A 27,360-nucleotide genomic window follows, 5' to 3' on the forward strand; every position below is an offset into this window, starting at 1 on the left:
CATTGCAAACTCCAGCACGGAGTCTGGCTCTGCCCTTTTGCATCTGTCCTTGGGGCACCTCCATCCCCTGGGGTGCCAGTGCCAGCCCCAAACCCTCTGGCGGCCCTGGCTGGACCCTGCCCAGCATCAAAACATCCCCAAACTGGTGCCCGCTCTCCCGGGACAGCCTCCCCAGCAGCACCCCGAGGTCACAGCATCCTCCCTGCCACAGCCAGCCCAGGCTCACAGCGTCCCCCCAGCCGATGCCCTTTGGCATCTGCAGGCGGATGCCTTTTAGCCACCCCAGTTAAACTCCCTCGGCAAATTTGGGCTGTCGGTGGCAATGCCACACAGTGCCTGCTACAGGCTGATGTGTTGGGTCTCCCCCGGGGAGATCTCCCAAGAAACCAGCTGTTTCAAGGGCGGGGGGAAAAAAAACGAACCCAACTCCAAACCAAGACGGACTGCAAGGAATCTGCAGCTTTTAACAAAAAAAAGAACTATCTCCGTTTTGCCAAAAGTTTAGCCGTTTGCTGGTGAGTTTGGCAGCCGTGGAGGAAACGGGCTTTGCAGGGATCCCTCGGGGCTGCGGGGCTGGCCGGTTTCCCAGCACGGTGTGGGTGAAGGCAGCGGCTCGGTGTGACGGAGGGGCCAAAAATAGACACTTTACTGCGAGCGGAGGGGAATAATACTTTTCCTGAAGCCGCGCAATAGCCTTGGGGCTGCTAACGTGGTGATAAGCTGTTGTTTGCCTGTGCTCCGGAGCAAGCGTGTTTTCCCTCTTCCTTGTTCCAGCCCTGGAGAAAAAGCCCAGCGATTTTGCTGCCGTTGGGACCACCAGGTCTGTATTTTATTATTTCTCTATTCCGGCAACACCTGGAGACCTGACTTGAGTTACGTAGCGTGACGCCGCTGGCGGCCCGGCCGTCCTCTCGGATTGAAAACCGGGATCAGAAGGTGCAGGGGAGCTCTGTGGCATATTTTTTTTGGGGGGGGGGATGGGCTGAGCAGATCTGGTGCCTTAATTAATGGTGGTTTGTGAGTCTGAGGGGTGGTGGGTGCCGATGCCCGGCCAGGCTGCTCCCCTGGAGCGGCCCCGGGGGGCGAGGGTGGCCCTTTCCCGGCACCGGGAGGAGGAAACGTCGGCAGCCGCCTGCGCAAACACCAGGCCCCAAGGAGGAAACGCCAAGAATGGGGCTGGGGAAAATCCCAGCCTCCTCCTGTAGAGCCTGGGGCTCGAGGAGACTATTAAATCCCAGGGAAAACTGGGCTTCTCCCATACCTCTTTTGCCCCAAAACTCCTGCCTTCAGGGGAGGTGATGCTGCTGGTTTGCACAGCGATGCTGGGGCAGTTTTAGTGGTGCAGGGTTTGGTGGGTAGGAGAAACCTTACTGACACCCTCCATAAAATACTTATGTTAAATGTTGAGCTAATTAGCTATTTTATTAGCAAGCAGCTCCAGGTGATAATAACAGCTTAGTGGCCGATTGCCTCTTGCAGCACCAACACCACACAGGTTTAGATGATTTTATTTTTATTTTTTTCCCTACTTCATACAAGTCTCTGCAAATCCCTTCCTTTGGCTTGTGTCTGCCCTGAAGCGCGGCTGATAAAACCAGAGACTTTTCCCAGCTTTCAGCCCATCTCCGGAAAGGAGGGTGGCATAAAACTTGAAACAAATTACGTTGTGCATTCGAGTGAGGATGCTCGAATGCGTTTTCTTTTCCTAATGACGGAGGCAGTGGGGATTGCAGCACCATTAATTTCTCCTTTTGCCTCCTGCGAGTTGTCAGCGGCTCTCCCCCTCGCCTAGTGACTACCACAGCCAATGCGTCAGATGCCCTGCTTCGGCCCCGGCACCTTTTGTAGGAGCTCAGTGCCGAAAATTAACCGGAGCAGCCCGGGAAATGCCGCGGGGTGAAGCCAGGAGCCGTGGGAGGTGGCAGGGGATGCAGGGTTTGCAGTGAGTTCCAGAGGAGCCAGCCTGGCCCCGGTATTCGGGGCTGCCGCTTCCCATGGCGTTTCCTTCTGTTTTGTGCCTTTTGAACCTTTCGGGGGTTTCTCGCTCTTGATGGGGGGCGGGGAGATGGGGCGGCTGCTGGGCTTTAAAGCGTTTCCAGCCTGGAGGAAGATCAGCCGTGCTGCTGGCTCTTGGGATGGGAAACCGCCGCTCAGAGGACAATAAAGGTTATTAAATGTCAGGGAGAAATAAAGCTGCCTTTTTTTTTTTTTCCTTTTTTTCTTTTCTTTTTTCTTTTCCCCCCCTGGCTGAGATGGTTTGCAGGCAATTTGTGCTGCAGTCGAAACAGTGGGAGATGGGGACCAGGGCACAGGGGCGACTGCCTCAAGGCATCCCATCGACTATGGATTTGGGATGGGGGACTTACTCCTCGAGCATCTGGGGGTCCTGGCCCATGGGTCAGGGACCTGCAGACCCAGCCTTACGCAAGGGCAGAATTAAAAGGGTATATTCCCTTCGCAGCCCCACAGGGGGTTGCATGGGCTATGGGATGCATCCATTCGCCTCTGTTGCCGGATGCTAACGTGTCTCCCACCCTTTGCCAAGCGCAGGAGTGTCGGTGACGGTGCAGGAGGCGGTGACGCTGGCTTTGCTGGCCTCCGCCACACCTCTCCTCCCGGCCCCATGCCTTCCTGGCTCCGGCAGTGTGAGCAGCAACAGGTCTTTCCAGTCCTGTCCCGGCACTGCCCAGGGCGGCATTTTGGCAAGCAGCCCCTTCGGTACCTCCCATCCCACCTCTCGGGGCACATCGGCAGTGGGGCGGCACCCGGGGAAGAGGGAAAAGCACTGGGTGCATCACTGGCTCACCCTGTTTATCTTTTATTTTGACAGTCGTAGCTTTAATTAATCATCGTGCACCGGTACATGCTTACAAAACTGTCCCCGTCACGCCAGGCTGCATCCTCCCCGGGACCGAGCTCGCCGGGGCACGCAGGGCATCGCCTTCTGCCAGACACTTCTCACCAGCTGGAAGGAGCAGCCCCGGGGAGCCGGCATCCCCGGGTTGAAGGTAAAAGTAAATTGGTGCTTTGGGGCTCCCCAGGGAGCGTGGTGGGGCTGGACCAGCCTCTCGGTACTCCTGGAGTGTGGGCATCCCTCTGCTGCATGGCTGATCCCACCTGGCAAAGTCGCTGGAATCTGCTGGGAGAAAATATTGGGTGCTGGCCTGCACCCCACGTGGCAAAAAAGAAGGTGTGGAATGGCAAAAGTTGGCAAATTTGATGTGGTTGGGAAATCAGGCATTTTTTCAGACTGTGAGCAGGATGGATCAATGGCCAAAGATCAAATGCAGCTCCCCTGAGATCCCAAATCACGGCATATCCCCTGCTCCCTCTCGGAGGCTCATCCATGGCACCGCTGCCATGCTTTCCCCTGTACTTTTACCTCTGCCGTGCTGCTGCCTCGCTCTCTTCATTTTAACAGATGGCTGGAGTGACAATTACTGCCTCAAAAGCCTATATTTATAAATTCCTTGTTGGGCTGTTATCCGGCACGTGATAGAGCTTTACACAAACAGAGAGCCGAGAGTCACGGCTGGCTGCTGTAACTGGAAAGGAAATTACATTGCACAAAGCCCTTCAAGAGAGCGTGACGGGTTTTGCTGGGGAAGCGGCTTTGGTGGGTGTGGGCAAAACGAGTTTTGTTCTCGTAGATTTGGTACGTGTTAAGAAATAGTCAGCTGGGGGTGATGCTGGCTGGCCTGGCATCCCATCCCATCCCATCCCATCGGAAGGAGCACACTGTGTCGTGGTGGGCTGCAGGACCACGAGGGAGAGCTGCCTTTCATGGCTCCTGGAGTTAATTTAATTGCTTTTCTCCTCTTCTTGGTTATCGTGCTCATGAATTTGGAGGCTCTTAATGCAAAATAATTAGGGACGGGTTTCCCTGGGGATGGAGTGATTTCCTGTCTGGAAATGCAATGGGTCTTTCGTCCTCCTTGTCCCTGCCGGCTCGCTGCTGGGCACCGTGTGCTGCTGATCGGGAAGGTCGATGGTGATGCCCGACATGCCCCGCTGCACGTCGAGGGCTGCAGAGGATGCTGGCGCTGTTAAAGTTAAATCAGCCGACCCTTGGGAAAGAAGATTAGGAGACCAGGGAGGTTACACCAAAGCAGGGTCCTCAGGAGAGGATGGGTGAGGTGGCCTGCTTGAGAATCCACGTCTTCATCAGGATTTGGAAATAAAAGCAGGAAAATAGCACTTGGTCCTCTGCCAGCATGTTGTACCCTTAGCATCCGCGTTGCTGGGCTCAAGTTATCTGCACCATCTTGCCAGCGACCTTCCCTTTGGTGCTGTGGTTGCCAGCACCTCCTGAGCATCCCCTGCTCATGTCCGAACAGGGACTGTGGGGCTGCCATGGGCTCCTCTCTCCTGTGTGCGGGGTGGCGATGGAGGACCATGCTCTGCCAGGGTAGGACGGCACAGTTCGAGGTGATAACCGTGGCTTGTCACCCTTTCTAGCAGCTGAGCCAGAAAAGGGAGAGGGAACACAAAGATGAGAGCTGTTCTCATGCCAGCATTGTGTTTTGGGGAGGCTGGTGGAGGCACCGTGGGGTTTTGCCCAGCGTTGAGCTGCAGTGCCAGGCTGCCTTTCCCTGGGAAACCCGGGGGTTTGCACAAGCTGAGCCATATCCTGCCACGCTGAGGCCACTTCTGCTGCTTTGGGAGCCACGCAGAGAGGTCCTCGCCACCGCCCCGTGCCACCGCTGGAGCAGAAAGCTGAGCTGTCGCTCACTGGTGCGACCTTTGCACTCCCGGCAGCCCCGCGTTTGCTCCTGGCCCGTCCCGGCTGCCTCGCAGGGGCGGGAGGGATCAAAACCGCCTCGGTTTCTCCCAGCTCCACTGCTGCCGGCGCTCCCGGGGTGGTTTGCCGGGAAGGGAGAGGACGAAGAGCAGCGCTCAGGGGAATTATTTAAATTGCAAGTGCAGCAGGAGCTCTTCCCCAGGGCCATCTTGGGGTGCAGCCAGCAGCGGTGGGTATGGAACACCCTTTCAGGCTCTGGCTATTCCTCTACAAAGTGTTTGACGGAGCCGCAGGCGTGTTTGCAGGGATAGCACAGGGAGAGGATCCCCGCTCCTCTTGCTGGAGCTCATGTCAGCCTGGCCATCTGCGGCTCCCCGGGAAGGCATTATAAATAGGTTCAGCTGCTTTTCTCTTCCGTGGCATAACGTTTTGGCGCTCCACAGATTACAGGGAGGCTGAGGGTAGTTATAACACCTTCGTCCGAACTTGCTGACGCCTGCCTCCCTCGCCGAGCTCTTCTAACGCACGTGCTGTGGCAGATGTTTGCTAACGGAGAGAACCCCGGGGAGACACGGGGAGGCTTTTTCCTCCCTAAAGAAGTTAACATCAAGGAGGAGTGTGTCTTTGACAGCCCGTGGCAAGCTCCGCTTTGCTCAGTGGAGAGGTAAGCGGCAGCTGGTGGTGCAGTCGTGTCCCCCTGATGTGGGATCCAGCAGTGGGGTGGCCCTGGGGATGGCAGAGCATCACCCGAAGCGAGCTGCGGTGGGGAGTGTGTGCTCTGGCATCTTCTGCTCGGTGTGAATAATGCACCAAATTGCTGGGTTTTCGGGCTTGTTTCGTAACCTGGATGCCAGCTGCGATTTACTGGGGCAAGTTGGAGGTCGGCACAGGGCTCGTCCCCTCCAGTTCTTCCATTGCATCTGGCTAAGATAGAGAAAACCCTGTGTTTTAAACCACATAAACACCTGGCAAAGGAGAAGCTGCTTGGCAGCACCTGGCTGTGTTTGGCTGCGTTACAGTCGGCGCGGGGGAGATGGTTTCCCATGCCAGGACTGGTGATGTGCCACCCATGGGATGTGCCAGGGGGTGTGAAGCTAAGGATGAGGTGGATCCTCATCCTTAGATGCTTCCATAAGTGAGGAGAAGGAAGCTCTGGCGATCCCTGCCTCGGTGATTCAACCAGGAATGAGGAAACGAGAGGATTTCCCCAACTGTTGTGCAAATAGGGGCGTTCGGTGCGGGAGGGTCCAACTTAATGCCATAAAGCAGATTGGATTAGGAAGGATTTGCAGAGGGCCAGTCTGGAAGAGCGGCTTATTTAGGTTTTTAGCAGCCATGTCACAACCATACGCGGTGTTGCAACACGCTGTTGCGTTGTGTGTTCACGTTGGGGTGTTGGGTTTGAAGGGTTGGGTCAGCAGCTGGGAGCTCCTGGGCTGGGCACAGGGGAGATGGTGTGGGGTGGCCACAGGGTGGTGGTCTGGGCTGTGAGAGGGCATGGGAGGACACAGCTAGATAAGCACCAGGAACCCGGCATCTTCCTTGTTTTTTGAGTCTGAACCAAATCCCTTAAACCATGAGACTGTGGAGGGTGAGTATCCTTCGGGGCTTGGATGGTTTCGTATGGCTGTGCGTCCTCTAAATGAGAATTAATTGCTCGTTATGCAAGTGACTCCGTGATGTTGAAGTGTCTTGTTGCCCCTGTCCCACTCCATGTGCTTTTGCCGTGCTCTGGGTGTCCTCGTGGGCATGGCCCTGCCCAGGCTGCAGCCGGAGCTGCCCCTCTTTTATGGGGCTCAACTCACACCATGGGGTCAGCCTTGCCCCGTGGTGTTTACATGCATGACTTGGGCTTTGGGGCTTTTACCAGTGCTTTTACCTTGTTTCTCCCTGCTCTTGCTCTGCTCCCATTCCTTACAGCGGGGTTTTGCATCACATCTTTCTGTCTTAGAGACCCTGGCTCCTTTCTGGAGCTGTCGGCGCCTTCCCCTGTACCTTGTGCCCAGCCCCGCTCTCCTGGGCTGCTTCGTGCTCAAGGGCATGAAGCAGAAAAATATTGCCCAATACTTTAGTAACTTCCACAACAGAGGTGCTTCCCCTTGCGGCTGCTCGAGTAGGTGGGGATATCACCCGCTGCTCTGCACCGGTTCCTCCTCTCTGCCTCCCTACTGGTGCAGGAGAAGTGTCCCCAGCAGATGTGAGCTTGGCGCCCGCCCACTCCTGGAGTCGTGCCGTGTTGTGATCGGGGAAAGAAAATAGGGCACTTATCGTGTGCGACAGACACAGCCACCCCTGGAGCCTTTGTCTGCAAAAAAAGGGGAATGGAGTGATGAATATCCACGTCAATCCGGGGGCAGAGCTGCAGCTGGAGCTCCAACACCGGCGGGTCTGTGGGTGCGCATGGGTTCCCTGCAAATACACCGGGGAGGGAGGTGGGTGCTGGAGGGTGGATGCAGCGTTGGGGGGCTGTGGGAGATGGGTCTTGGCTGGGGATGGAGCTGGGGACTGGGGTCCCTCCATCTTGCCAAGCAGCAGCTCTCCCAGGTGGGTGTTTTTGGGGGGTACCACCATGGAGATGTTTCCACAAGCTGCATGGAAAGTCTCAAACATCTCATGTGGATGCAGGCGGGTTGATAACCCAGCCTGAACCTTGGTGGAGATGGACTGCCCTGGTCCTTGGCCGCTTCCAGCCGAGGTGCTGTGCCACGGCAGAGTCACGGGGTGGATGCTCTCCCGGCACCCCGGGGCCTCTCCTTTCCTGGTTAAGGTGAATCATTCCTGGGGAGGGCTGTGAGTTATCAAAGCAGGTGGAGCAGGCACAAAACCGCCCCGTCTCCCCTCCCGGTGCTGGAGGCTGGGTTTGGTTCGGTGCCAGGAGCGTGTGTGCCGGCACATCACCGGGGTTTCCGTCTCCCCTGCTCCGGGGCAAACCCAAGGTCAACAGTGGAAGGGACAGATGAAAAACACGACCTGCGAGTCGTGCTTTGAAGATGGGGTGTCCACGTGAAAACCCAACCAGCGGGAGCAGGGAAGGGGAAGGCAGTTAAACCCTCACCGTCGCGTTGTATAAAAACTGGGGATCTGGGATGTGTTTTTACTTGTCACTTGCAATTTCTGAAGTCTGACTTAATTATAATAATCACCCTCAGCAGACAGTCAATTAGTAATGCTCTTAGATTTCTGCTGAGCTCAAACTTTGTGTCACAAACGCGTTGTTTCCTCCGTGGGCTGCAGCTGATGTGTGCGGGGGGCAGGCAGCATCCCCTCTGCGCAGGGACGGACGGGGCGTTGAGCGATTTCGCGCTAATTGGCTCCATCTGAGCTCTCCCGATGAGGATGCTCCGTGGCGGGAGTGACTCACCCATCTCTCTCTCCCCTGCATGGCTCGAAAGGACTGAAAAGCCATCTGAAGGCTCTTGACTCTCTTCCAAGAGTGCCCTTGTGCGGCAGCATCTGGGCTTGGCCAGGCTGTGTCGGGGATGCCGCAGTCCCTGCAGCAACAGTCCCAGCAATATTTCCCTGGGTTCATACGATGTGCTGCTCCTGGGCTGTGCCTCCACAGCATCTCTTGGGGGAGATGATGCTGATGTTACAGTCAAGCCTGGTTTTCGCTCCCTGTGGGTAGCAGAGCGGGACTGGCTATTGTTGCTGGTCCTCCAGGGCACACTGGGTCAATGATGGTCATCTCCTTGCCCATGGGGGATGCTCTGACACAGGAGCATGGAAAGGGGCTCTGCTCTGGGTTGGGGTGATGTTGGAGCAGGGAAGATAAGCAGGACCGGGGATGCCACACCGACAGAGGGGGTTTCCAGCATCCTCTCGCTGTCACTGGGTGTGTGACACTGCCTGGGCCTTGCTGCAGAGCTGGGGGGGCCATTGCTCCCCCAAAACACCCCCCTTTGGGAGAGAGCCTGTTTGGTTAATGCAGGCCGTGGCCGTTCAAGTGACAGGGTCCTTTTAGGAGGGCTTAGATGTCCTGGCAGAGGCTGGCAAGGGTGGAAGGGTTGGTGGCCTCCCTCTACGTGGTCGTTTGCTTCTCTTCGTATCAGAGACTCCCTGTCGTAAGCACCCCAAAATTGTCACCTGGGCACGTAACACCCCTTCTGGGACATCCCTCCTAGGGGGTCTCGCCCTTTCCCTCTCTCCCACCTCTTGCCACAAAATCCCTGGAGTTTTTTCCGCAATGGTGCCAAGGGAGAAGCTGGACTTCACTGATGCTGCTCTCCAAGCGAGCCATAATTCCCCTCAGCTGTGCCCTCATCCCGCCACACTCTGCAGTCACCCGGCTGCTGTCGCCCAGTTTCTCCTCCCCACTGGGGCTTTTCTCCCTCTGATCTCAACTGTTTTTTTTTTCCCCGAAGTGTCTCATCTGGGGAGGAGCAGAGCAGGTAACTCACAATCCTCGGGGATCTGAGTGATGGGGAGGCTTAAAAACCAGCTAGAGGTGGTGGAAAGGGCTGGAGAATTCCCCTTTGACGAGGAGGACCTCCCTAATTTTATTTAATATTTCATATGTCTGTGTGTGCAGGGGCTTGGACAGGCTAGTTTAGGGGAGGGGGGGTGCTGGGATGATGAGAATCCCGCCGCAAGGCAAGCGCTCTCGCAGAGGGCATGGCTCTCGGGGAACGTCCGCGCTCGGCCGGCCGTGAAAAACCGTGGCGAAATGACACAATGAGCTTTTTCCTTCCCCTTCCTCTGAGCCGGCGCCGCAGCCAGCCGGGCTCTGCGCGCAGCCGTGCGTGCCTGCGTGGGCACCCGAGGGGGGAAAAAAAACGCGATGCGCTTGAGCTCCGGAGGGAGGGATCGCATCGTCCCCACGTCGCCTGCATCGCCCGCTCCCCGGCGTGCTGGCCACGCTGGACCCAGCCTCGCCGGATGCCGCTGACCCGCCGGCGAGCGAAGGTGCGCCGATGCTCCTGGGGGCAGGTAAAAGCTCGGGGAGGGAGGGATATGGCAGCGAACGGGGGACACCAGCCCCGCTGTGACCCTGCACAAGGACAGGCCTCGGCACGGCAGCAGGGTTTCCCCCCCCCCCCGCCCCGGCCACCTGAGGTTTAATCCGTCTTCTTTCACCATCTCATGCTGGGAAGGGATAACCCGCTTTCTTGTGGCCCAGCCGCCGAGGCATCGCCATCCTCTCGCTAAACTCAGCCCGTCGGTCGGATGCATTCATCCTCCCCTGGTAGGATGGGGGGACGGGGGGTGTCCCTGGGCACCCCGTGGGTCCCTGGGCTCTGTCAGCAAAAGGCTTCAGCTGCACTGCCATGCTGGCTGTATCTTTAACCATGAACCTGGAGGCAGCATCCCCCATGGGAGTCGGGGGGCGGGTGTGAGTGTGTTCAGGGCAGGGGAAACCCTCCAGCGCCTTTCAGGGAGCTCATTTCCAAAATACAGCCCGGCCCCTGGGGGTCCCTGGGTGAAATTTTGCCCGGTGAAAATGGGAATGGCAGAATAAATAGCTCTGTTTCAGGGCTCCTTGGGGATGTGTGTGTGTGGCGGGGGTGTGTGTGTGTGAAAGCTGTGCTGCTGGCGAGTGTTAAAGGAGAAGCCGCTGCTCGGCACAAAAGCCGGTGTTCCGCAGCGCAGGTCTATTCAAGAGACATTTAATTCTCTTCTAAAGTCCAGGCGAATGGGGAGCTGCCATCTGGTGTCTGATGGCAGCAGGAAGAAAGGGCTCTTTGCAAAGCGGGGCAAGTTGGGAGCTCGCTGGGCTTCAGATTGTCTTGAAACGGCTCCCTTATTAAAGCTGAGCGAGCTGGCTTTGTAAAGTGACCCGTGTGGGTTAATGCTGGCTTTGAGAAGCCGAGGGGTCCTGCCTGTGGCTGCCCGACCCTGCAGGCAGCGGAGACCCGCAGGGCGATGCTGGGGCCAGGAGAAGAGCCGCAGCTGGGGAGGAGACCCAGGGGACCAAAGGTGTTGGCATCACCTGCCAAAAAATCCTGCATCAGGGGATGGGACCCCGGATATGCAGGCTCTTGCCCCGCTCTCCGGTTCTCCCTGTCACGGTGCAGTGCTGGGTGCTGATTCTGGCATGTGCTGAGTGCGCACGGTCTCTGCTCTGCTTGCACGAGCACAGCTGAGCGCAGGTCTCGGCTCACAGCCTCCCTGGTATTCAAGGAATCATTTTTATGAAGTTGCAGGGGCTGTTAACTTCTCAGCCTGCGAAGTGGCAGGGCAGCGTCTGCAGTCGGGGTAGGATGCCTGTGCCTTGGCGAGGACGCAGCCTAAGCCCTGGTAAAACGGGGAGCGCGTCCTCGCTGCCAGCGCAGGGAGGAGAGCAGAGCCACAATGGGGACAAGCAAACTCAGTGTGTGGGAGTTTCAGCTTCTCTGAGTCCCAGGGCTTGTTTAAGGAAGGAGGTTTGTGCGTTTAAATGTTCGTGGGGCACTTTGGGAGGAGGGATAAGTGCTGTACCTCCAGCTTTAGGGTGGTTTGAGGCATCCAGCGCTCGATGGGTCCATGTCCCCCAGCTGTGACCCTGCTGCGGGGGTGTTCGCACAGCGGGAGAGATGCAGGGGAACAAGACTGACCAGTTCCCCTAGAGAAAACAGGCCGTTCCCTTACAGCACAGGGAGTTTTCCTTGGCAGAAACAAAGCTTTGCCCGCGGTGCCTTTGCAGAGCTCTGCCAGCCTGGCTCAGCGCCTGCCACGGCACTTCTCACCGGTGCAGAGGTGCTTTGCCAGGACGGATTCGTGGGTGCAATGGACGAGGGGGGTTGCATGGTCTCCCCAGGGAGTCCTGGTACCCGGAGCAGCTTGCCCGTGTCGGACCCCTGGGTCCAGCTGCGTGGTGGGTGATGCGAGCCTGGGTCTGCAGGGATCTGGATGTGTTTGTGGGTGTCTTGTGCATGGGGTGGATGAGACAAGTGTGGATCTCCACCGCGGGCTGCAGCGTGGAAAAGTGCCAGCTCTGAGAAATGACACTTTGCTCTGTCCCTCCGGCAGCAATGACTCCCTGTGTTCCCCCCCCGACATCGGGGCTGTGACCTTTTCGGGGCAGCAGGACATTCGGTGGGAGGAGGTAGCAATGCACCGTTCCCTTTCCCGCAGGTTAGGGAGGACAATGTCCCCTGACACGGCTGGGAAACAGAGACATGGGACGTGTTTAAACCTCCTCTGCTGCAGAGCGGGAGCGAGCCCTGCTGCTGCCAGGGCACGATGTTGCGGGAGCATCGCTCTCGCCCTGGCACAGCTCCTCTGGCTCTGAGCAGCATTGGGACAGACGTAGCCCTTGGCATGGCACGGATGTGCTGCTGGAGATCTTGGTGGAGCTTGCAGCTCTGTCGGTGCATGGCAGCTGAAGGAGCAGAGTTGTCCCCTCTGGGCTGCCAAGCCGAGTCTTGCAAGAATATTTAATTGTGTAATTTCCCCTTCCCTAGAGCAGCATCTCTAGCGGGGGATGCAAATGGGCTGAGTGTCCCCAGGGGCTTTCAGAGCCCCCGCACTACGTGTTTGGGTGCTATCCCAGCACCCAGGGAGCAGAGGGATTGGAGGGCGGTACTCTCGTAGCTATGAGAAGACAGCCAGAGGTTTCTTCGTTTTAATTACAGTTTTTAATCACCCCTGATGGCTCCAGGCTGGAGCACTGTCTCCGTGTAGGATGCAGGTGTGAGTGTGGGTTTGAGGGCTGTCATTATGCAGGATGCCGCCCACGGCCTGAGCTGATAACGAGGCTTAGATGAGTCTGTCAACTCGCTCTGGGTCGTGGTGGGCAGGGTCTCTAGGGGGGCCAAGCACCGTGGCCAGGGGGTGAGGAGAGCCGGGCCACAGACTGGCTGAGTCCCACTGCCCACTGGGATTTCCATCACAGCAAACTGGGATTGTGTCCCACCTCCTGGGAGTGAACTGCTGATGTCCTGAAGGATGCCTGACTTCAGCACCCAGCACACCTGCACAAAGCTCCAAGGAGAAACCCTGTGCAGGTTTTAGGGATGCTGGGAGAAACCACCTCATCCTGAAAGTCCTGGAAAACACAGGCTTGCCTTGCCGGGACACCCCGTGGCATGGGGGTCAACACAGGCTGCTGGCACGGTGAGGAGCTGCTCTGGGGGTCCAAGTGGCAAGTGGGTTTGGGTGGGACGATGGGGTCTGCGGTGCTGGTGGGAGGGGGAGTTTTGGGTTTACCGTGTCACCTTGGCCAGGCCACTCCTGTCTCAGGGTAGTAGCAGTCCCTGGGGTGGACCGAAGGCTCTCGCCCAGGGTTGGGCATCGCTCCCTCGGTGCATTGCTCAGCGGGCCATGAGCACGGAGGGTCCCCGAAGGCGGTGCTCGAAGCTGGGCTGTGTCCTGTCCTTCATCATCACTGTTCTTTGGTCTCGATCCAGTGGGTGCCAGCTCAGCATTGCTCAGTGAGGCTTTGAGGGTGATATTTCTTTTGCCCCTGTGTGTCATTTCCCCAGGGTTTGCGAAGGGAAGAAGGAATTCAGCTGCAAACCTAGGCTGAGTGGTCCTGTCCCTTGGGAAGTATGGGCTGGGACCAGGGAGGGAGGAGGGTGGCAAAGCTTGTAGCATTCCTCTGAAATAGGGTAGAAGAAAGGTCCGCCCTCCTCCCCAGCTCCATTGCTTTCCATCCCAGCTCCTCACTCCTTTCCTCTCCCGGCACTGGGTTTAAACACTCCGTGGGTCCCTTCTGGGCTTGCACCCGCCTGTCTCAAGGTAGAGCCCCATGGCATCTCCTGTCCCTCCCTGCCTGATTCCTGAAGCTCACGATGATGCTGATATAACGTGATGTTATAGTAAGGCTCTCAAGCAGCTAAAAAGCCCCTTTTTAGTCCAGAGCCCTTATTCACTCTCAAATTTGACCCAGCAGTGATAAGGCAGGAGCGGGATCCCCCAGGCTGTTCCTGGGCGGTGGTGGGATGTGCAGCTGGGCTGATGTCCATGAGCAGATGGAGCCGAGCGTTCAGGCTGCGGGAGCTAGGGCTCTTGGTTTGTATTTTGGCTATTCCTTTCCTAGCTTTGTTCTGCTGGAGAAACGACTGGGTTGTGGAGTGGGTGTGGGGCTGAGTTCGAGGCTTGTTTTGTTTTTGAAGCTCTTCTAGGCTCTGTGCTGAGAACCCAGCAGCCCCAGAGGTGGTGGGTATGCCTGGGAAGCCCGGGCACCCACAGCAGCTGCCAGCACCTTAAAATACCTCTTGTGGCCTTCGTTCAAGGGCAGGGCTTTATCGTGAGCTGGTCAGTGAGTGGTTAAACCCTTCCTGGCCCTCTGTGAGCAGAAGGCACTTACTAATGCTGCCTGCAGTTCTGGCCAGGCTTCTGCTGCGCTTCAATGCTGTAAGTCCTGGGGGTCTTGCTCAGCCTGCACCCCAGCCCCTCTCTCCCAGAGGGTCTGCAGGATGCGTGTGCGTGGGGAAGGATGCAAAGGATGCCAGGAAAATACGGGCCAACGTGTTTTAGAGGAGCTGTTTGGGCGGTGGGGTGTGCCGAGGGCTGTGTGTGAGCTCCTGCAAACTGCTGGGGCGGGGGGGACAGCCCCTGACCTGCTGCCCAGGGGGGACGGGCAGAGGCTGGCCAGGGATGTCATCTGCCTGCTGTGCATATCTGGCAGAGAGCTCCAGGATGCTTCTCTGTCTCTCCTGGCCACAGGCATGGCCTGAAGCAGAGCCAAGGGCCACCCCAGCACTGTCCGGTTTCTGGTGATGTCTGGAGAAACATGTCCTGGACGTGGCTGTCTCTTCCCTGTGCTGCTGGTGTGCTGGCGCTGGGTTTCTGGGCAGGAGAGACGTGCCCGGAGCCAGAGCTGATGTCTGACCAATGCATCTTCATCTATATTTGTTTCCTACAGCTGGAACTCCCTAATCTTGTCTATACTTTGCTCCTAAGCAGTGTGTCCCTTGGGGCAGCTCCTGCAGAGCTCTCTGCTTGGCTGTGCACAGGATGAGCATGGGAGAGGGCTGATCAGTGGCTCTCGGATGGGCTGTGTCCCACCAGTTTGCAAAATACCAGGGCAGAAACGCTGCTGTGTCCCCAAGTCGCTTAGTGGGAGCGATTCTGGTTGGGATGGGTACCTCTAAGGAGAAATTTCTGCAACTTCTTTACAGGCTGCACGTGAGAGGGAACATCTGGGACTCCCACATGCCAAGGAGTGCCCAGCTCACAGGGTACCTGCACAAAGTCTTTTGGATGGGGCTTTTTTGGGTGTCACATCCCAATGTGACACCCAAATGGTGTTATGGTCGTTAATCTGGGCAGGGGGATTTGTTGTCCCCACCGATTCCCTTCCATTAAGTGGAGAACTGAGCAAATATTCTCAAAAAGCTCTGACAGCTCTGCAGATCTGCCACCTTCTGCTTCCAGGCATGATCCCGAACGCTGTACATGGGAGAAGAGCAAGTTACAAGTTAGGGAGGGAGGCACATGCTGCAAAGCACGGCTGTGTGAAGGTCCATCACATGCATCCTTCCCTGCCTCCTGTTAAAATACAGCCTGGGACAGTTGGAAATGATCTGCCAACATTGTGAGGAGGCAGCTTTGAGCCCAAACCTGCAGGTGCTGGAGGGACTGGCAGAGGACATCCCCGCTCCATCCCTGCAAAAAGGGACTTTGCAGCTGCCTTGGGAGCAGGAAGGGCCGGGGGTGGACAGATGAAGGGCAGCGTGGTCCCTGCAGCTGGAGGGGCTGGTCGGAAGGGGTCTGGCTGCCTGGGGGTGGGTGGGTGGGGGGGAGCCCAAGCTGGGCTGCAGCTGGCTGGCTCCCCACGGGCACGCTGCCAGTCCCTCCTGTGCCGCAGCCTCTCGGCTGCTCCTCGCCACCCCACGGCTGATGCTCTCAGCAGCTCCCTGGCTGCAGCAGCGTCCTCGCAGCTCTCCCGGGACCCACGTTTAGGTGCGTGTGGGGCGAGAGGGGGGTTTGGTGTGAGGGAGAGTGGGTGAGCAGGGTGCTAGCAGCAAGGGGGGGTGACGGCTCGGTGTGGGGTGCATGTTGGTGCTGCATGAGTTTCTGTCACTCCAGTCGACTTTCTTTTCTGTCCCTGCCATCTCTCAGCCCTGGGGACCCGGGTGACGGGGGCTTTTCCCAGCCAGGGTGATGAGCTGTCTGATGCTCAGGGAGGGTGCTGTGTTGTGCCTCCCTCTCTGCCCCGTGGGTCCCAGCACCTCTAGCACCCCACTGACCCAAAGGGGTCCTGGGGATGAGGAGGGCACTGCTGGGAGAGCTGCTGCCTCTGCAGCCGATGGGATATTTTCCCAGCCCTTGAGATGGGGGAGTGTGCTCTCTCTGGTGAAACACTTCAGATTTGGTTTCATTTTGAACTCCTTTTTGTCTGATGAACTGGACATTGGTCCTTTAGGGTATGCTGGTCTCTGAGCTGAAAGAAATCTGGGTGGTGTGGTTTTTTTTTTTTTTTTCTTTTTTTGCTCTGGGGGTTGTTGTCTGTGTCCTGGGATCAGTTCCCTTGAAGGCAGCAAGGCTGTGGCGATGCTGCCATCGTGCTTGCCCCGGGGTTGTCACTGCTCTACCTGTGCTGCTGTCCCTGCTCCTGTGCCGTGCTGCCTTGCCCTGTGCTGGCCCCGTGCCTGGCTGCTGCAGTGGGGCTGCTCGTACCGGGCTCGCTTCTCAGAAGGCATCGCTTGCCGTCTCCTGAGGCAGAAACAGGCTTGTCGAGGACATGAGTGACTCTCTGATGAAGAGGCAGCTTCAGAGCAGCCCCTTCTTTGCCCTTTTTGCTGCAGAGCAGCTGCTGTGGTACCACCTGGGATGTCCATGTGCCAGAGCATCGTGGTCCATCGCTGGCCGGTGCTCCCAGCGCTCCTGAGAGAGCAGAGCTGCCTGTGGTCACTGTGTCTGCTTTGCAGGGCCTTTGCAATCGGGGTTAGATACTGAAACTAATGAATCTAATTAATTGCAGTCTAGAGCCCTACAACCACATCCAATGACGGCTTCTGTTGCTTTTATCATCCCCTTTCCGTTCCCAGTTTAACCAAGTTGGTGCATGTTTAACACTGGGATGCTCCACCCCGGAGATGGTCCCATTTCCAAAGGGGGTCAGGCAGACCTGTGAGCAGGGAGGAGGGAAGGGGAGAGGAGGGTGCTTCTCCGGGGCTGCTTGGAAAATCACCAGTGTGTTTGCTGGCTGCTGGCTCACACCGGCCCAGTTTTGCCCGTCAGACTGAGAGATGTCACATCCCAAATGTGGCACATGGAGCTTGGGCTCAATTTGTCTCTTTTCTGGGCTAAAGGATGAAAAACCCACTTGAACAGTGCAGAAAGCACACGAGCACGGCTTATTGCTTGTTCACGGGGCTGATGGAAAGCAGCCAGCTCTGCCCTGTGTGTCCCTGTCCTGTGCCTCCCCACTGCTGGTGGGCATCCTGGGGACATCATAGGTGGTGGCCTGTGGTCTCCTTGCCCAAGATCCATAGTGGCGGTTTCCCAGGGTTCTGTCCTCACTCTTATCCTCCCCCTGTCTTTCAGATGTTCTGCAGTAACCTGTCCCCCCATGGAAGAACCTGCCTGTCTTAGCCAGCCCGTCCTCCCAGGCATCTTGCCAGCGATGGCCTTGACACCCCAGTGAGGGGTGAAAGGAAGAGGAGCGAGTCCCCCCAACACCACCACATCCTCTAGGAGAGCCATGGAAGCCCCCCTGGACGTGCCTGTAGGGAACCTCATTGACTTCGATGCCGAAACACCAGCCTGCATCCCCTCAGAGCCCTCTCTTCCCGTTGCTCCCAGTGGCAACGGGCACCTGGGGGACACAGAGGAGGTGGCCGGGGAGGAGAGCGATGCCACTGAGTCAGCGGACAGTGAGAATGACATGGGTGACTCTCCCAGGCACTGGGGTGGCTACCGCCGCTCCTCCTCCAACGAGTCCTTCTCCTCCAGCCAGAGCACCGAGTCGGCCCGGGACGAGGCGACGGCCGAGCGCCGGGAGTTTATGCGGCACTACGTGGAGAAGATCTTCACCGGGGGGTGAGCGAGCGGGGCTGGCCGGCGCTGCCGATCCTGCTGCCAGGGAACATCCCGTGGGATGGGATATGGCTGCTTTCCCACTGTGGGAGCACCGGTTTGTTTCCTTCCCCGTGCTTGGCTGACGCAGCTCATGGCTCCCGACATTAATGCGGCACTGGAGCTATGGAAGGGAGGGGGGTGCAGGCCCTGACTTGCACCCCCCTCGGCATGTTTCATCCCCAACGTCACTCCCTTCTTCTTTTGCCCCTTTCCCGTGCTGGGGTCTTGCCGTGGCGGGGGGCTCCATCTCCTCTCCCCCGTTGGGCATCTCTGCTGCTGCTTGTACAAATGACAGCAGCTCATGCGTGCCCTGGGGCCCCCTGGCAGCCCCCGGCTTCCCCCCCAGCCCTTCATCCCCCGCCAGCTCCCATCGCTGTGGTCTCTGTAACGCTGCGGCTCGGCATGTCGAGCAGGATTGAGCAAACCGAGCGTGACGAGCAGCAACAGGGGTTGTTTTAGCTCTGGGGCAGACTGCCTGTCTCTGGAGCTCAGCTTCTGCTCAGGCTGTCCTTGGCTCTTCCCTTCTCCCTCTGCCTCTGCTTTCCCCCCTGCCAGGGAGGAACAAAAGAGCAGCGTAAGCTGAGGGATGACAAAATGGATGCTCCCCTCCTCCTCTTCCTCTGCCTTCCTCCCGGCACCGCAGCACCGGGGTGCTGCCGCCAAGAGGGATGACATGGAGGACCTGAGCCGTGCTGGCTGGACGGGGGATGCTGGTCACATCCTCAGCTTTAATGATGTTGGTTTTTTTGGTTTGTTTTTTTTTGTTTTTTTTTTTTTGTTTTGTTTTGTTTTTTTTTTTTGTTTGGTTTGTTTTGTTTTTTTTCTTTTCTTTTCCCTTCCCCCATTTCAGAGAGGATTTGGACCAAGAAGAGAAGGCCAGGTTTGGTGAGCTCTGCAGCGGCGAGAACGGGAAGGGCAGGGAATGGTTCGCGAGATACGTGAGCGCCCAGGTAAGAGGAGAGATGGGCAAAGTGGCAATCCCATATGGGGGCTCTGGAGCAGCCTGGGCAGGAGGGCTCAGGCCAGGGGAATTTAGCAATGGCCCAAAGCAATATTTCTGGAGGGCAGAAACTTGGGGAAAGGGAGGAATCTCAGTATACTCACTGTACTATCTCGCTATGGTGAGACACAGAAGTGAATCAATGCATCTGGAGGCAGTTAAATACCTGCTGGCTGTAACGTGGGAGGGAAGTCACTTGTTAAAGTGAAATCCCATCAGCACTCAGAAGCATCCCATTCCCTAGAAAAACAACTCAGAGAGGCAAAAAAAATCCCTCTACTCTGCGCTCGTGAGACCCCACCTGGAATACTGTGTCCAGCTTTGGAGTTCTCAACACAGGAAGGACATGGACCTGTTGGAACGGGTCCAGCGGAGGGCCACAAAGATGATAGAGGGATGGAGCACCTCTCCTATGAGGACAGACTGAGAGAGCTGGAGTTAGGAGAAGAGAAAGCTCTGGGGAGACCTCATAGCAGCCTTCCAGTATCTGAAGGGAGCCTACAGGAGAGCCGGAGAGGGACTCTTTGTCAGGAAGTGTAGTAACAGGACAAGGGGTAATGGTTTTAAATTGGAAGAGGGGAGATTTAGATTAGATATTAGGAAGAAATTCTTTACTCTGAGGGTGGTGAGACACTGGAACAGGTTGCCCAGGGACGTTGTGGATGCCCCGTCCCTGGAAGTGTTCAAGGCCAGGCTGGATGGGGCTTTGAGCAACCTGCTCTAGTGGAGGTGTCCCTGCCCATGGCAGGGGGGGTTGGAACTCGATGATCTTTAAGGTCCCTTCCAACTCTAACCATTCTATGATTCTAAAATGCTGTCTCTGAGGGGGAGGCCTGACTGCCTGTGCTCTCTGTCCACCTCCCTGCGGTGGGAGGGTCCCGGGGGGCTGAGGATGTCCCTGCTGCTTCCGGCAGGCAGCTGCCCCATTGGGCTGTGCTAAACCCTGGGCTTTGTGCCTGCAGCGCTGCAACTCCAAGTGTGTCTCGGAACAGACCTTCTACCGCCTGATGCAGTCGTTCGCCCTTGTGCTCTTCGAGTAAGTTGGGGGGATTTGGGGCTGCGTTGCAACCCCCTGAGATCAGAGCCACAACTCGAGGAGGAGCAGCAACCATGATGCTGCTTTGGTTGCCATCACTGGGTGTCTTCACCGAATCTTCCCTCTATGTCAGGTGTCACCAGATGGATGACTTCAGCCCTGCCAAGAACCTCATGACCATGTGTTTCACCTACTACTACATGGGTAAGAGGTGTCTGCACCCTTGGACTTTGCTTGTGCTGGAGACCAGTGGTGAGGTGTGCCCTGCGCATGGGGAGGGTGATGGATGGGTACCCAAGCTTACTCTGATATCGAGCAGAAAAGAGCCTCCATGGCCCAGAAGCTGTGCAAACCTGCTGGAGACCCTCGCTGGGGTGGTAGTTCACACTGATGCTGGTTTGCTGTTGCTTCTAGACTGGGAAATTTGTATGTGGTGATCCCAAGATGTTCCCCAACCCTGGGGATGTGAAGCGAAACCCCCAGCCCAGAAGCACCTTGTCTCATTGCTTGGTGTGTGGTGGTGACCCCTCTGGTCACCTGGCTGGATTTTCTATCCAAAACGGGGGGAGGATAACGACCTACAGGAATTGGGATGGGTTGGTGTCTGCACTGTTTCCATCTGGCTCCGGGTCTCTGCGGTGCATCTTGTAGCTGGGAGCAGGTCCCCCAAGAGCTGGCAGCACCCAGGACTATGGGGCCAACTGAGCTCCTGCCTCTTTGCCCCCAGGCAAGACCCATGCACTGCCCTTGGAGGCCAAGGAGAAGCCCATGGGCAGCATCGATTCGTACCTGAAGTCGGCCAACAGCTGGCTGGCAGAGAAGAAGGACATCGCAGAGCGACTGCTGAAAAACACGTCGGCCAAGACGGAGAATGTCAAGGGCTTCTTTGGGGGCCTGGAGACCAAACTGAAGGGTCCAACCACCAAAAAGAGCGAGTGGGTACCACTCTGTCGGGAGGGCAGGTTGGGCTGAGGCATGCAGTCATAAGGTGACCAAGCCAGAAACCTCCTGGGTGTAGTGCCACCATGAGCCAGGGGTTATCATGGCCATGGGAAGATGGTCTATAGCCTGGTCCCGCGCTTCATAACTTGGTCATGGGGCATCTTATGGTCTGGGAGCCCTGTGTCCCTTGGGCATGGTTCCAGGAGATGGTGCCGCTGCTTTGTGGTCTTCTGCATCATCTCTGCTAGGTCTGACTGGGATGGACATTACAGTTTATTAGCCACCTTTCTGGGCCCAGGGGTGGTGGTGTGGGAGCAGGGAGGGGGGGTTCAAATAAAGGTGCTCCCCTTGCCAAGGGGAACAGGGGTTTGTTGTGTGGGCTGTCAGGGGGACAGGCTTCTTGGGAGCTGACACTGATTTCTGTGCCACAGCGAAGGTGAGGACAAACCAAAGGAGAAGCTGAAGAAGACGGGTGAGTGGAGCCAGCATTGCTGAAGTAGGCATGGTCAAGGCATCCCTGGGGAAGGAGCGAGGGTTGGAAGTGATATGAGGTGGCTGGTATTGCCAGTGCTGTGGGGTGGGGAGAAGGGCAGGAAGAACTGGTGCTATCTCCTCTGAGCTCCTAGAGAAGTGCTCTAAAGGAGCCTTCATAGCTCCTTGCTTTGGAGCAACCACAGCACTTATCCCGCAATGAAATCTTGTGGCATCTTGTCCTCAGTGGCACAGGTTGCAGAGGTTTGGGCATCCGCTGCCTCTGAGCTTTCGTGCTGCTCCAGTCTCCTTGGTAGCTGTGTGTGCTACCAAACCAGTGATCCAGTCCCTTGAGTATCCTCCTGGGACATCCATACCTTGTGTTGGGGATGCGTATTTGGTTTGCCAACCTTGCCATCACGGCTGCTTGGATGCCAAGCTGGCAGGGGGGCACAAAGTCTGTGCATGGGTGGGAAGGTGGGAGTCAACCAGATCTCAGTATGTAACTGTGCATCCCCACAGTTTCCGTGCAGAGCCCAGAGGAGGAGAAGAAAGGAGAGAAGATCTACCTGTACATGCACCTCAAGCAGCAGCCGATCTGGTAAAGCCTGCCTGGGGCGAGCTGGCTCCTACCAGATGTTGACCTCCCTGGGGAGGGGATTTGTTCTCCTTGTCTACACCTTCTCCAGATGTTTATGAGTGCTTTTAAGTTGCTGCTACCCCTAAAAGAGGTGGCCATGGCTTTTGCACATCCCTTGTCCTAGTGGAAGCGTGTTTGCAGCCACACAAAGAGCTGGCCCAAAAATGGGCCAAATCTGCCAGACTTGCGTCTCTCCTGGCCCCCGGGAAGTGGGTGAACTTGGCCTGGGAAGACTCGGGGGCAGGCTGGGGGACATGGGGGGTGGCTGTGCCCAACATCTCCCTCCCTCCCTGCAGGCACAACCTGCGGTTTTGGAATGCCGCCTTCTTCGACGCCGTGCACTGCGAGCGCAGGAAGCGGTCCCCCACCACCAGGTAGGATATGTCCCCATGGGAAAAGGAGACATCATGTCCCCTCCAGCCCCCTGGCATTCCCCTCTGCTCCTGATGGCCCTAAGCATTGCAGACCACGGGGAACCACTCCGTTTTCCAGCCCTGATTGCAAAGCTGCTGGGGCCACTGGGCTGTGGGGTGGGCAAATGAGATCTGTGTCCTCTTAAGGATTTGGGAGCATGAAGGTTTTTCTTACTCATTTTACATCATTTTTGTGAAAGCAAAGCCCTAGAGGTGTGTCCAGAAAACCCAGCCAGGATTGGTGCTTAGTTTGCAAGCAAATCTGGGAGAAGATGCTCAGTGCAGCCCTTTGAGGAGGTACAGCAGACGGGGAGGGGATGCACTGGGTCCCAGCGGTCCCCAAAAGGGCCATGGAAGTGCTGCCAGCTCAGTGTGGGGACTGACCCCAGGCAGCAGCAAGGATGAGAGCTGGAGATGGCAGCGTGGTCAGCCCTGAGGGCTGTGAGGATGGAGATAAACCCTGCACAGGGAAGCGGCTGCTCGTTTTGGAGGGTCTCTGTGTGCAGGAAGCATCTGGGTGCCCGGACATGGGTACCCCATGGGGTGCAAGGGTGGGTGAGATGCTCACTGGGCTTGTGCCCATCTCTTGGTCCACCTGCCATGAGGTCTTGAGCAGGTCACTCCTCTCTCAACTGTAGTTTCACCCCTCCCTGAAGCCAGACTGTCCTGCTGCGTGTCTGTGCAGTGCCTTGAGGCTTCGAGCTCTAGGGGTGAGAGTCGTTGAGCTCGGAGCATTTGAACAACCCCTTTCTGAGCAGTGAGGGCACTTCTTGAAGCAGCCGGTCCTCCTGTGTCCTCCCCACCACCTGAGCCGAGCCACGGCAGCCCTGGCTCACACCACAGGATGTTCTGCCAGCCTCGGCACACAGATCAATCTCTGCTTTCTCCTTTATCGCTTCTGTCTTTTTCCAAGCAAGCCACTGAAAGAACCTATTGGACAGTAATGTAACCGTAACTGCATTTGCTTTGATTAAGCCCCAAATTAGCAGCAGCTAATGTCTCACAAGGACATACGCCACCGGCAGCTGCTCTCTGCTCGGAGTGCCTTTCTCAATTAATCTGATGGCTGAGTCTGCCTCTGCTGCAGAAATGAGCTCGACTAACGAATGAGCTTCAGGAGCTGCAGCCTGGAGCACTCCAAGTATCTCAGGGGGGTTGGAAGGTGGTGGTGACCCTCCCTCAGTCCTGTGGAGAGGATAACACAAGCCACTGGGTGAACTGGGATGCTGCTTGCTGGATATGGGGAGTTTGTTGGCGAGGGCTGGGGTCCCACGGGCTGGATTTGAAATGCCAGGGATGGTGCTTGACCTTGGCAGATGTCTGCAGGGTCCGTGGTGACTGGTTTATGATGGTGCTCATCTCTGTGGGGTGGCCGGGCTGCACCCTCCCAGGGCTGCAATGAGAGCTGGGGAGGTTTTTCTCTCCTCTCGGTGGGGAGGGCAGGGGACGGGGGGAAGGAACCAGAACTAAACTCCTCTTTTTCTCTCTCTTTGCTCTCTCTGCCTCTAACAACCTTCTTCCGTCTCTTCTTCTCTCCTTTCCCCTCCATCCCTCTGTCTTGCATGATCTTTCACGCACCACTTTTGTCGGCCCCGTTTCTGCTGCCACTCCAGAGGGAACGCTGGGGAGGAAGAGGAGAAGAGGTGTGTCTGTCCCCGTACTTCGGTGCATTAGTGTCCAGAGGCCGACGCTCACTTCGGGTCCAAATCCTGCCCTGGGGAGGGGGGTAACCTGTTTCAGGGGGGCTCTGAAAGGCCCTCTCTCCACCCAGGAGGAACGGCCGCTGGAGGTTTGACTTCACGGGCATCACCCTTTCAAAAGGGCCAGAATGGTTGAGATTGGCTCCTATTTAATATAGCTTTTTAAAAAGAAACCTGACCAGTTTCAAGCTGTGATATTTCACCGTGGGAATCAGATGCCCAGCTGCTGGGGAAGCTGAGGGCTTGTCCCAGGAATGGTTCCCCGGGCAGGTTTTGGACATGAACTGAGTCTCTTTGCGGAGAAAGCATAAAGCATCCCTCCCTCCTGTCCTTCCCGCTTGCTCCCAGCTTCTGCTGCCACATAGAGGTGCTGAGGATCCTTTGCCAGCTGGAAAAGCTGGTCCTTTTTTTTTTTTTTTTTCAAAATGCACTTTTGTGCTGCCATTCCTAGATTAAAAGAAAAATGCAAACGGGGGCTGCATATTGCAATCGCGAGCGTGTCCTCCTGGTTGCAAAGCTCAAAAGCAGCTGCATCCATCCGTGCTCCGGGCTGGGATTGGGGATCGGGGAGAGTCATTGCTGTCTTGCCGGAGCGTGGGATAGTCGATCTCGGAGCAAATCACTCCAAGCGATGCCATTAGCAAGAGGATGAGGGTTCTTTGAAGCTTGGTGGTAAATCTTCCACATGGCTAAGGCATGCAGCAGCAAATGGATAACTTAAATATTGCTCAGATAGAGCATTGCTCAGGTTGGCTGTGCGGGGTGAAACGCTGCTGCTGAAAGACGAGCGACGCCGAGTGATCCAAGCCAATCTCACCGGCGCGGCTCCTGCCAGTGCCCGGCTGCAGCGAGGCCTTTCTGGGTACGCCGAAATACAGGCAAGGTGTTAGCCCAGCCCCTGGGGTTACACACCCCTGCGCCTGCCCTTGCTGTGCTGGTATAAAGATCAAAGGGTTTGAGTAGAGCCACATGTGGGCTTTCCCCCTTCTCAGGCATTTTACTCCCAAATAAGAAGCCAAACGCACGTGAATTTTTTCTTGGGCACTTTGATAATTTTTTTTTTTTTCTCCCCTTCCTCCCTCAAAAACATAAAAAGGCAGGAAAAAAAAATGGTTACAAACATGCTTCTTCTGAAAGTGGGCCAGTGAGATCTGTGAAGTTGTGCTTCCAGATTTCAAAGCTCCTTAATTTAATTCTTCTCCTTTCTTTTCAGCCTCCAGATTTAGATGTGGTTTTTATTTGCTATCGTAAGCTTTATCTGGGAGAAATTACACCTTTTTTTTTTTTTTTTTAATCGCTTTAAACGTATCTTATAAGTTTCCAGAGGCCTATAAATATACGCAGCTCACCCCTGGAGACCACAGGCTCAGCTCCGCAGCTTTCACCCAGGCTGGGCTGACTTGAATAAGGACAGGGTCCCCTTCGTGGGGTCAGCCTGACGGAGCACTCATCCTTTTCCAGTTTCAGCATCACAAACGTGCTCTGGGGCTGAGCTGACCTCACTGAATTTACTGTGAGACACCCTTCTCCCCAGCTGCCCTTTCCACCCGACACGGCTCCTCCCGTCCTGCTTGGCGTGCCAGAGCTGCAAGCGTGGGGTCCGCTCCTGGTGTTCTCCTCTTCCTTCTCCTTCATAGAGCTGTTTTTCTTCTACCTATCCCTCTTTTTCCTTGCTTTTCCTCCTCTTATCCTTGGCTGTAACCACACCTGAGTTCTGGGGAGGGGGCTGGCTTCACCCTGGAGCTGTAGTTTCCCCGGCGTGCATGCAGTGAGCCCCCCTGCCACCACCCGAGCGTTGCACCACTGCAGTGACATTTCTGTAACACAGGCTTTATTCCCAAGTGGGACACCTGGATGGGAACTCCTGCCACCGCCTCGAGTTGGTTGCAAGCATCTAGAGCTTAAAAAGCCCTTTCCTTTAAGGCAATGCTGCAGTTGCCTTGGCGAGGGAGCCAGAGTGGAGCTGGAGCATCCTCCGGGCAGTGCTGGGATTTGGGACATCAACCCCTGAGTGGGACCATGGGGAGGGGTGTAGGAGCCCCCTGCGCTATTGCAGTGGAGGAGATATGTTTGGGGAGCAGCTCGCTTGGTGCTCAAGGCGTTGGAGCCCTGCTGGAGATGGGGGAGAGGTGCCTGGTACCCTCCTGGTACCTCCTCCCCGTGTTGGGGGGCTTCAGAGGTGCCCTGCTGGGATGGCCATCCCCGAGAGCTGCAAATGCCCCTGCCTCCTTGCTCGTCCCTCTTGCCAAAGCGATGGCAGCGAAGGTGAGAGACGCAAACTCTGTGCTGGAGAGGCCGATGCTAGTTCCTAGCTCTTAATCGGCACCTTCAGGAGAAAGCCAAGGTTGAAGAAGACTTTTTCCTGGGGCATCTAGAGATCTGTGGATGGATGCATGTGTGGGAGCTCATCCAGGACCACAGGAGCGCTGGCAGCTGAGGGGCTCCTGGTGCCCTGCTGTCCTCAGGCAGCGTGGCCCAGGGAGGGGGGGGATGCAGGTAGGGGGTCCTGGGGTGACGGCGGTGCCAGACGGGTTTGTGCCTTGCAGGGAGAAGTGGTGCCACATGACGCAGGAGGAGCGTGATGACAGCCTCCGCTTCAATGAGAACATCACCTTCGGGCAGCTGGGGTGAGCAGGGCGCGGGGACCGTCCCTCCTGCCACTGGGTTCTGCGGTGTGTCCTCGCCAGCTGTGGGTGGGAAGCCTTACAGATGTTTCCCCACTGGGGACATCCCTTGTGGTGCAGGGGATGCTTGATGCTTCTCCCTGGGACCTGCTCCTGCCCCTTACGTTGCAAATCTGGGCACCACAGGGACCTAGAACTGAGCTGAGCACCATCCCAGTGCCTGGTACAAGGTGCTGTGGAGAGGAAGAGGAAGGTTGGGGGGGAAGAAAGCCTGGCTCTTCCCTCACCACGAGCATCTCTGTCCTTCCTCAGCACCTTCATTCACAACATGCTGGCGTTTGGCCTGAACAAGAAGCTCTGCAGCGACTTCCTGAAGAAGCAGGCGACCATCGGCAATTTGGATGAAGGTAGGGACAAGCCTGGGGGATGTGCACCCCCTTTGTGGGGTTCTGGAGGGATGGAGCCCACCTGCCTGTCCGGGATGCTTTGGCACCCTCCCAGCACCCTTTTCTCTCTCCTCCACAGAGCAATACAAGCTGCTCAGTGACCACATCGAGCAGATGGCCACCGAATAGCCACCTGGCTGGCATGTTGCGGCAGAGAGATGGTGGCCGGAGCGGGTCAGAGGGGAGAGAAACCCACCTCCGGGGCTACCTGAAACTGAAGCTGGGCTACTTAAAAAAATCATATACACAAGCTGCAATAAAACCTGCATGATCGTCCACCAAACTTTAGAGCTGCATCAGGGCAGCCTGTAGAAATAGGAGCCAAACAGCTCCTCCTCCCTTGCCAGACCCTCTTGCATCTATTTTCAGAGTAGACAGTCCCAAAAGTGTATTTTGTCAGTT

General features: G+C 56.8%; 1 protein-coding gene across 2 annotated transcripts; it reads left to right on the plus strand.

Annotated features, from left to right (window-relative positions):
• Positions 1-650: 650 nt before the first annotated feature.
• Positions 651-27,360, plus strand: KIAA0513 (KIAA0513 ortholog). Of its 2 annotated transcripts, XM_074158006.1 has the most exons (14): positions 676-820; positions 2,831-3,008; positions 17,153-17,647; positions 18,537-18,636; positions 19,649-19,722; positions 19,856-19,926; positions 20,450-20,657; positions 21,096-21,136; positions 21,658-21,736; positions 22,072-22,149; positions 23,802-23,831; positions 26,435-26,515; positions 26,825-26,919; positions 27,038-27,235. In XM_074158006.1, the coding sequence occupies exons 3-14, from the start codon at positions 17,310-17,312 to the stop codon at positions 27,085-27,087; spliced, it is 1,245 nt and encodes a 414-aa protein (XP_074014107.1). In that variant the 5' UTR covers positions 676-820; positions 2,831-3,008; positions 17,153-17,309; the 3' UTR covers positions 27,088-27,235. The 2 variants fall into 2 exon arrangements, with proteins under 2 accessions (XP_074014108.1, XP_074014107.1); XM_074158007.1 differs by lacking the exon at positions 23,802-23,831 and having other exon boundaries at positions 651-820; positions 27,038-27,360.

The sequence above is a fragment of the Numenius arquata genome, chromosome 13 (genome assembly GCF_964106895.1).
Source record: "Numenius arquata chromosome 13, bNumArq3.hap1.1, whole genome shotgun sequence".
In the NCBI taxonomy this organism is placed as follows: Eukaryota; Metazoa; Chordata; class Aves; order Charadriiformes; family Scolopacidae; genus Numenius; species Numenius arquata.

Excerpts from the sequence above, each read along its gene's own strand:
- KIAA0513 (XM_074158006.1), top strand. The coding sequence starts at position 17,310 with ATGGAAGCCCCCCTGGACGTGCCTGTAGGGAACCTCATTGACTTCGAT. Across the intron at positions 21,137-21,657 it reads GGAGAAGCTGAAGAAGACGG|TTTCCGTGCAGAGCCCAGAG; the intron begins GTGAGTGGAGCC and ends GCATCCCCACAG. Across the intron at positions 26,920-27,037 it reads CATCGGCAATTTGGATGAAG|AGCAATACAAGCTGCTCAGT; the intron begins GTAGGGACAAGC and ends TCTCCTCCACAG.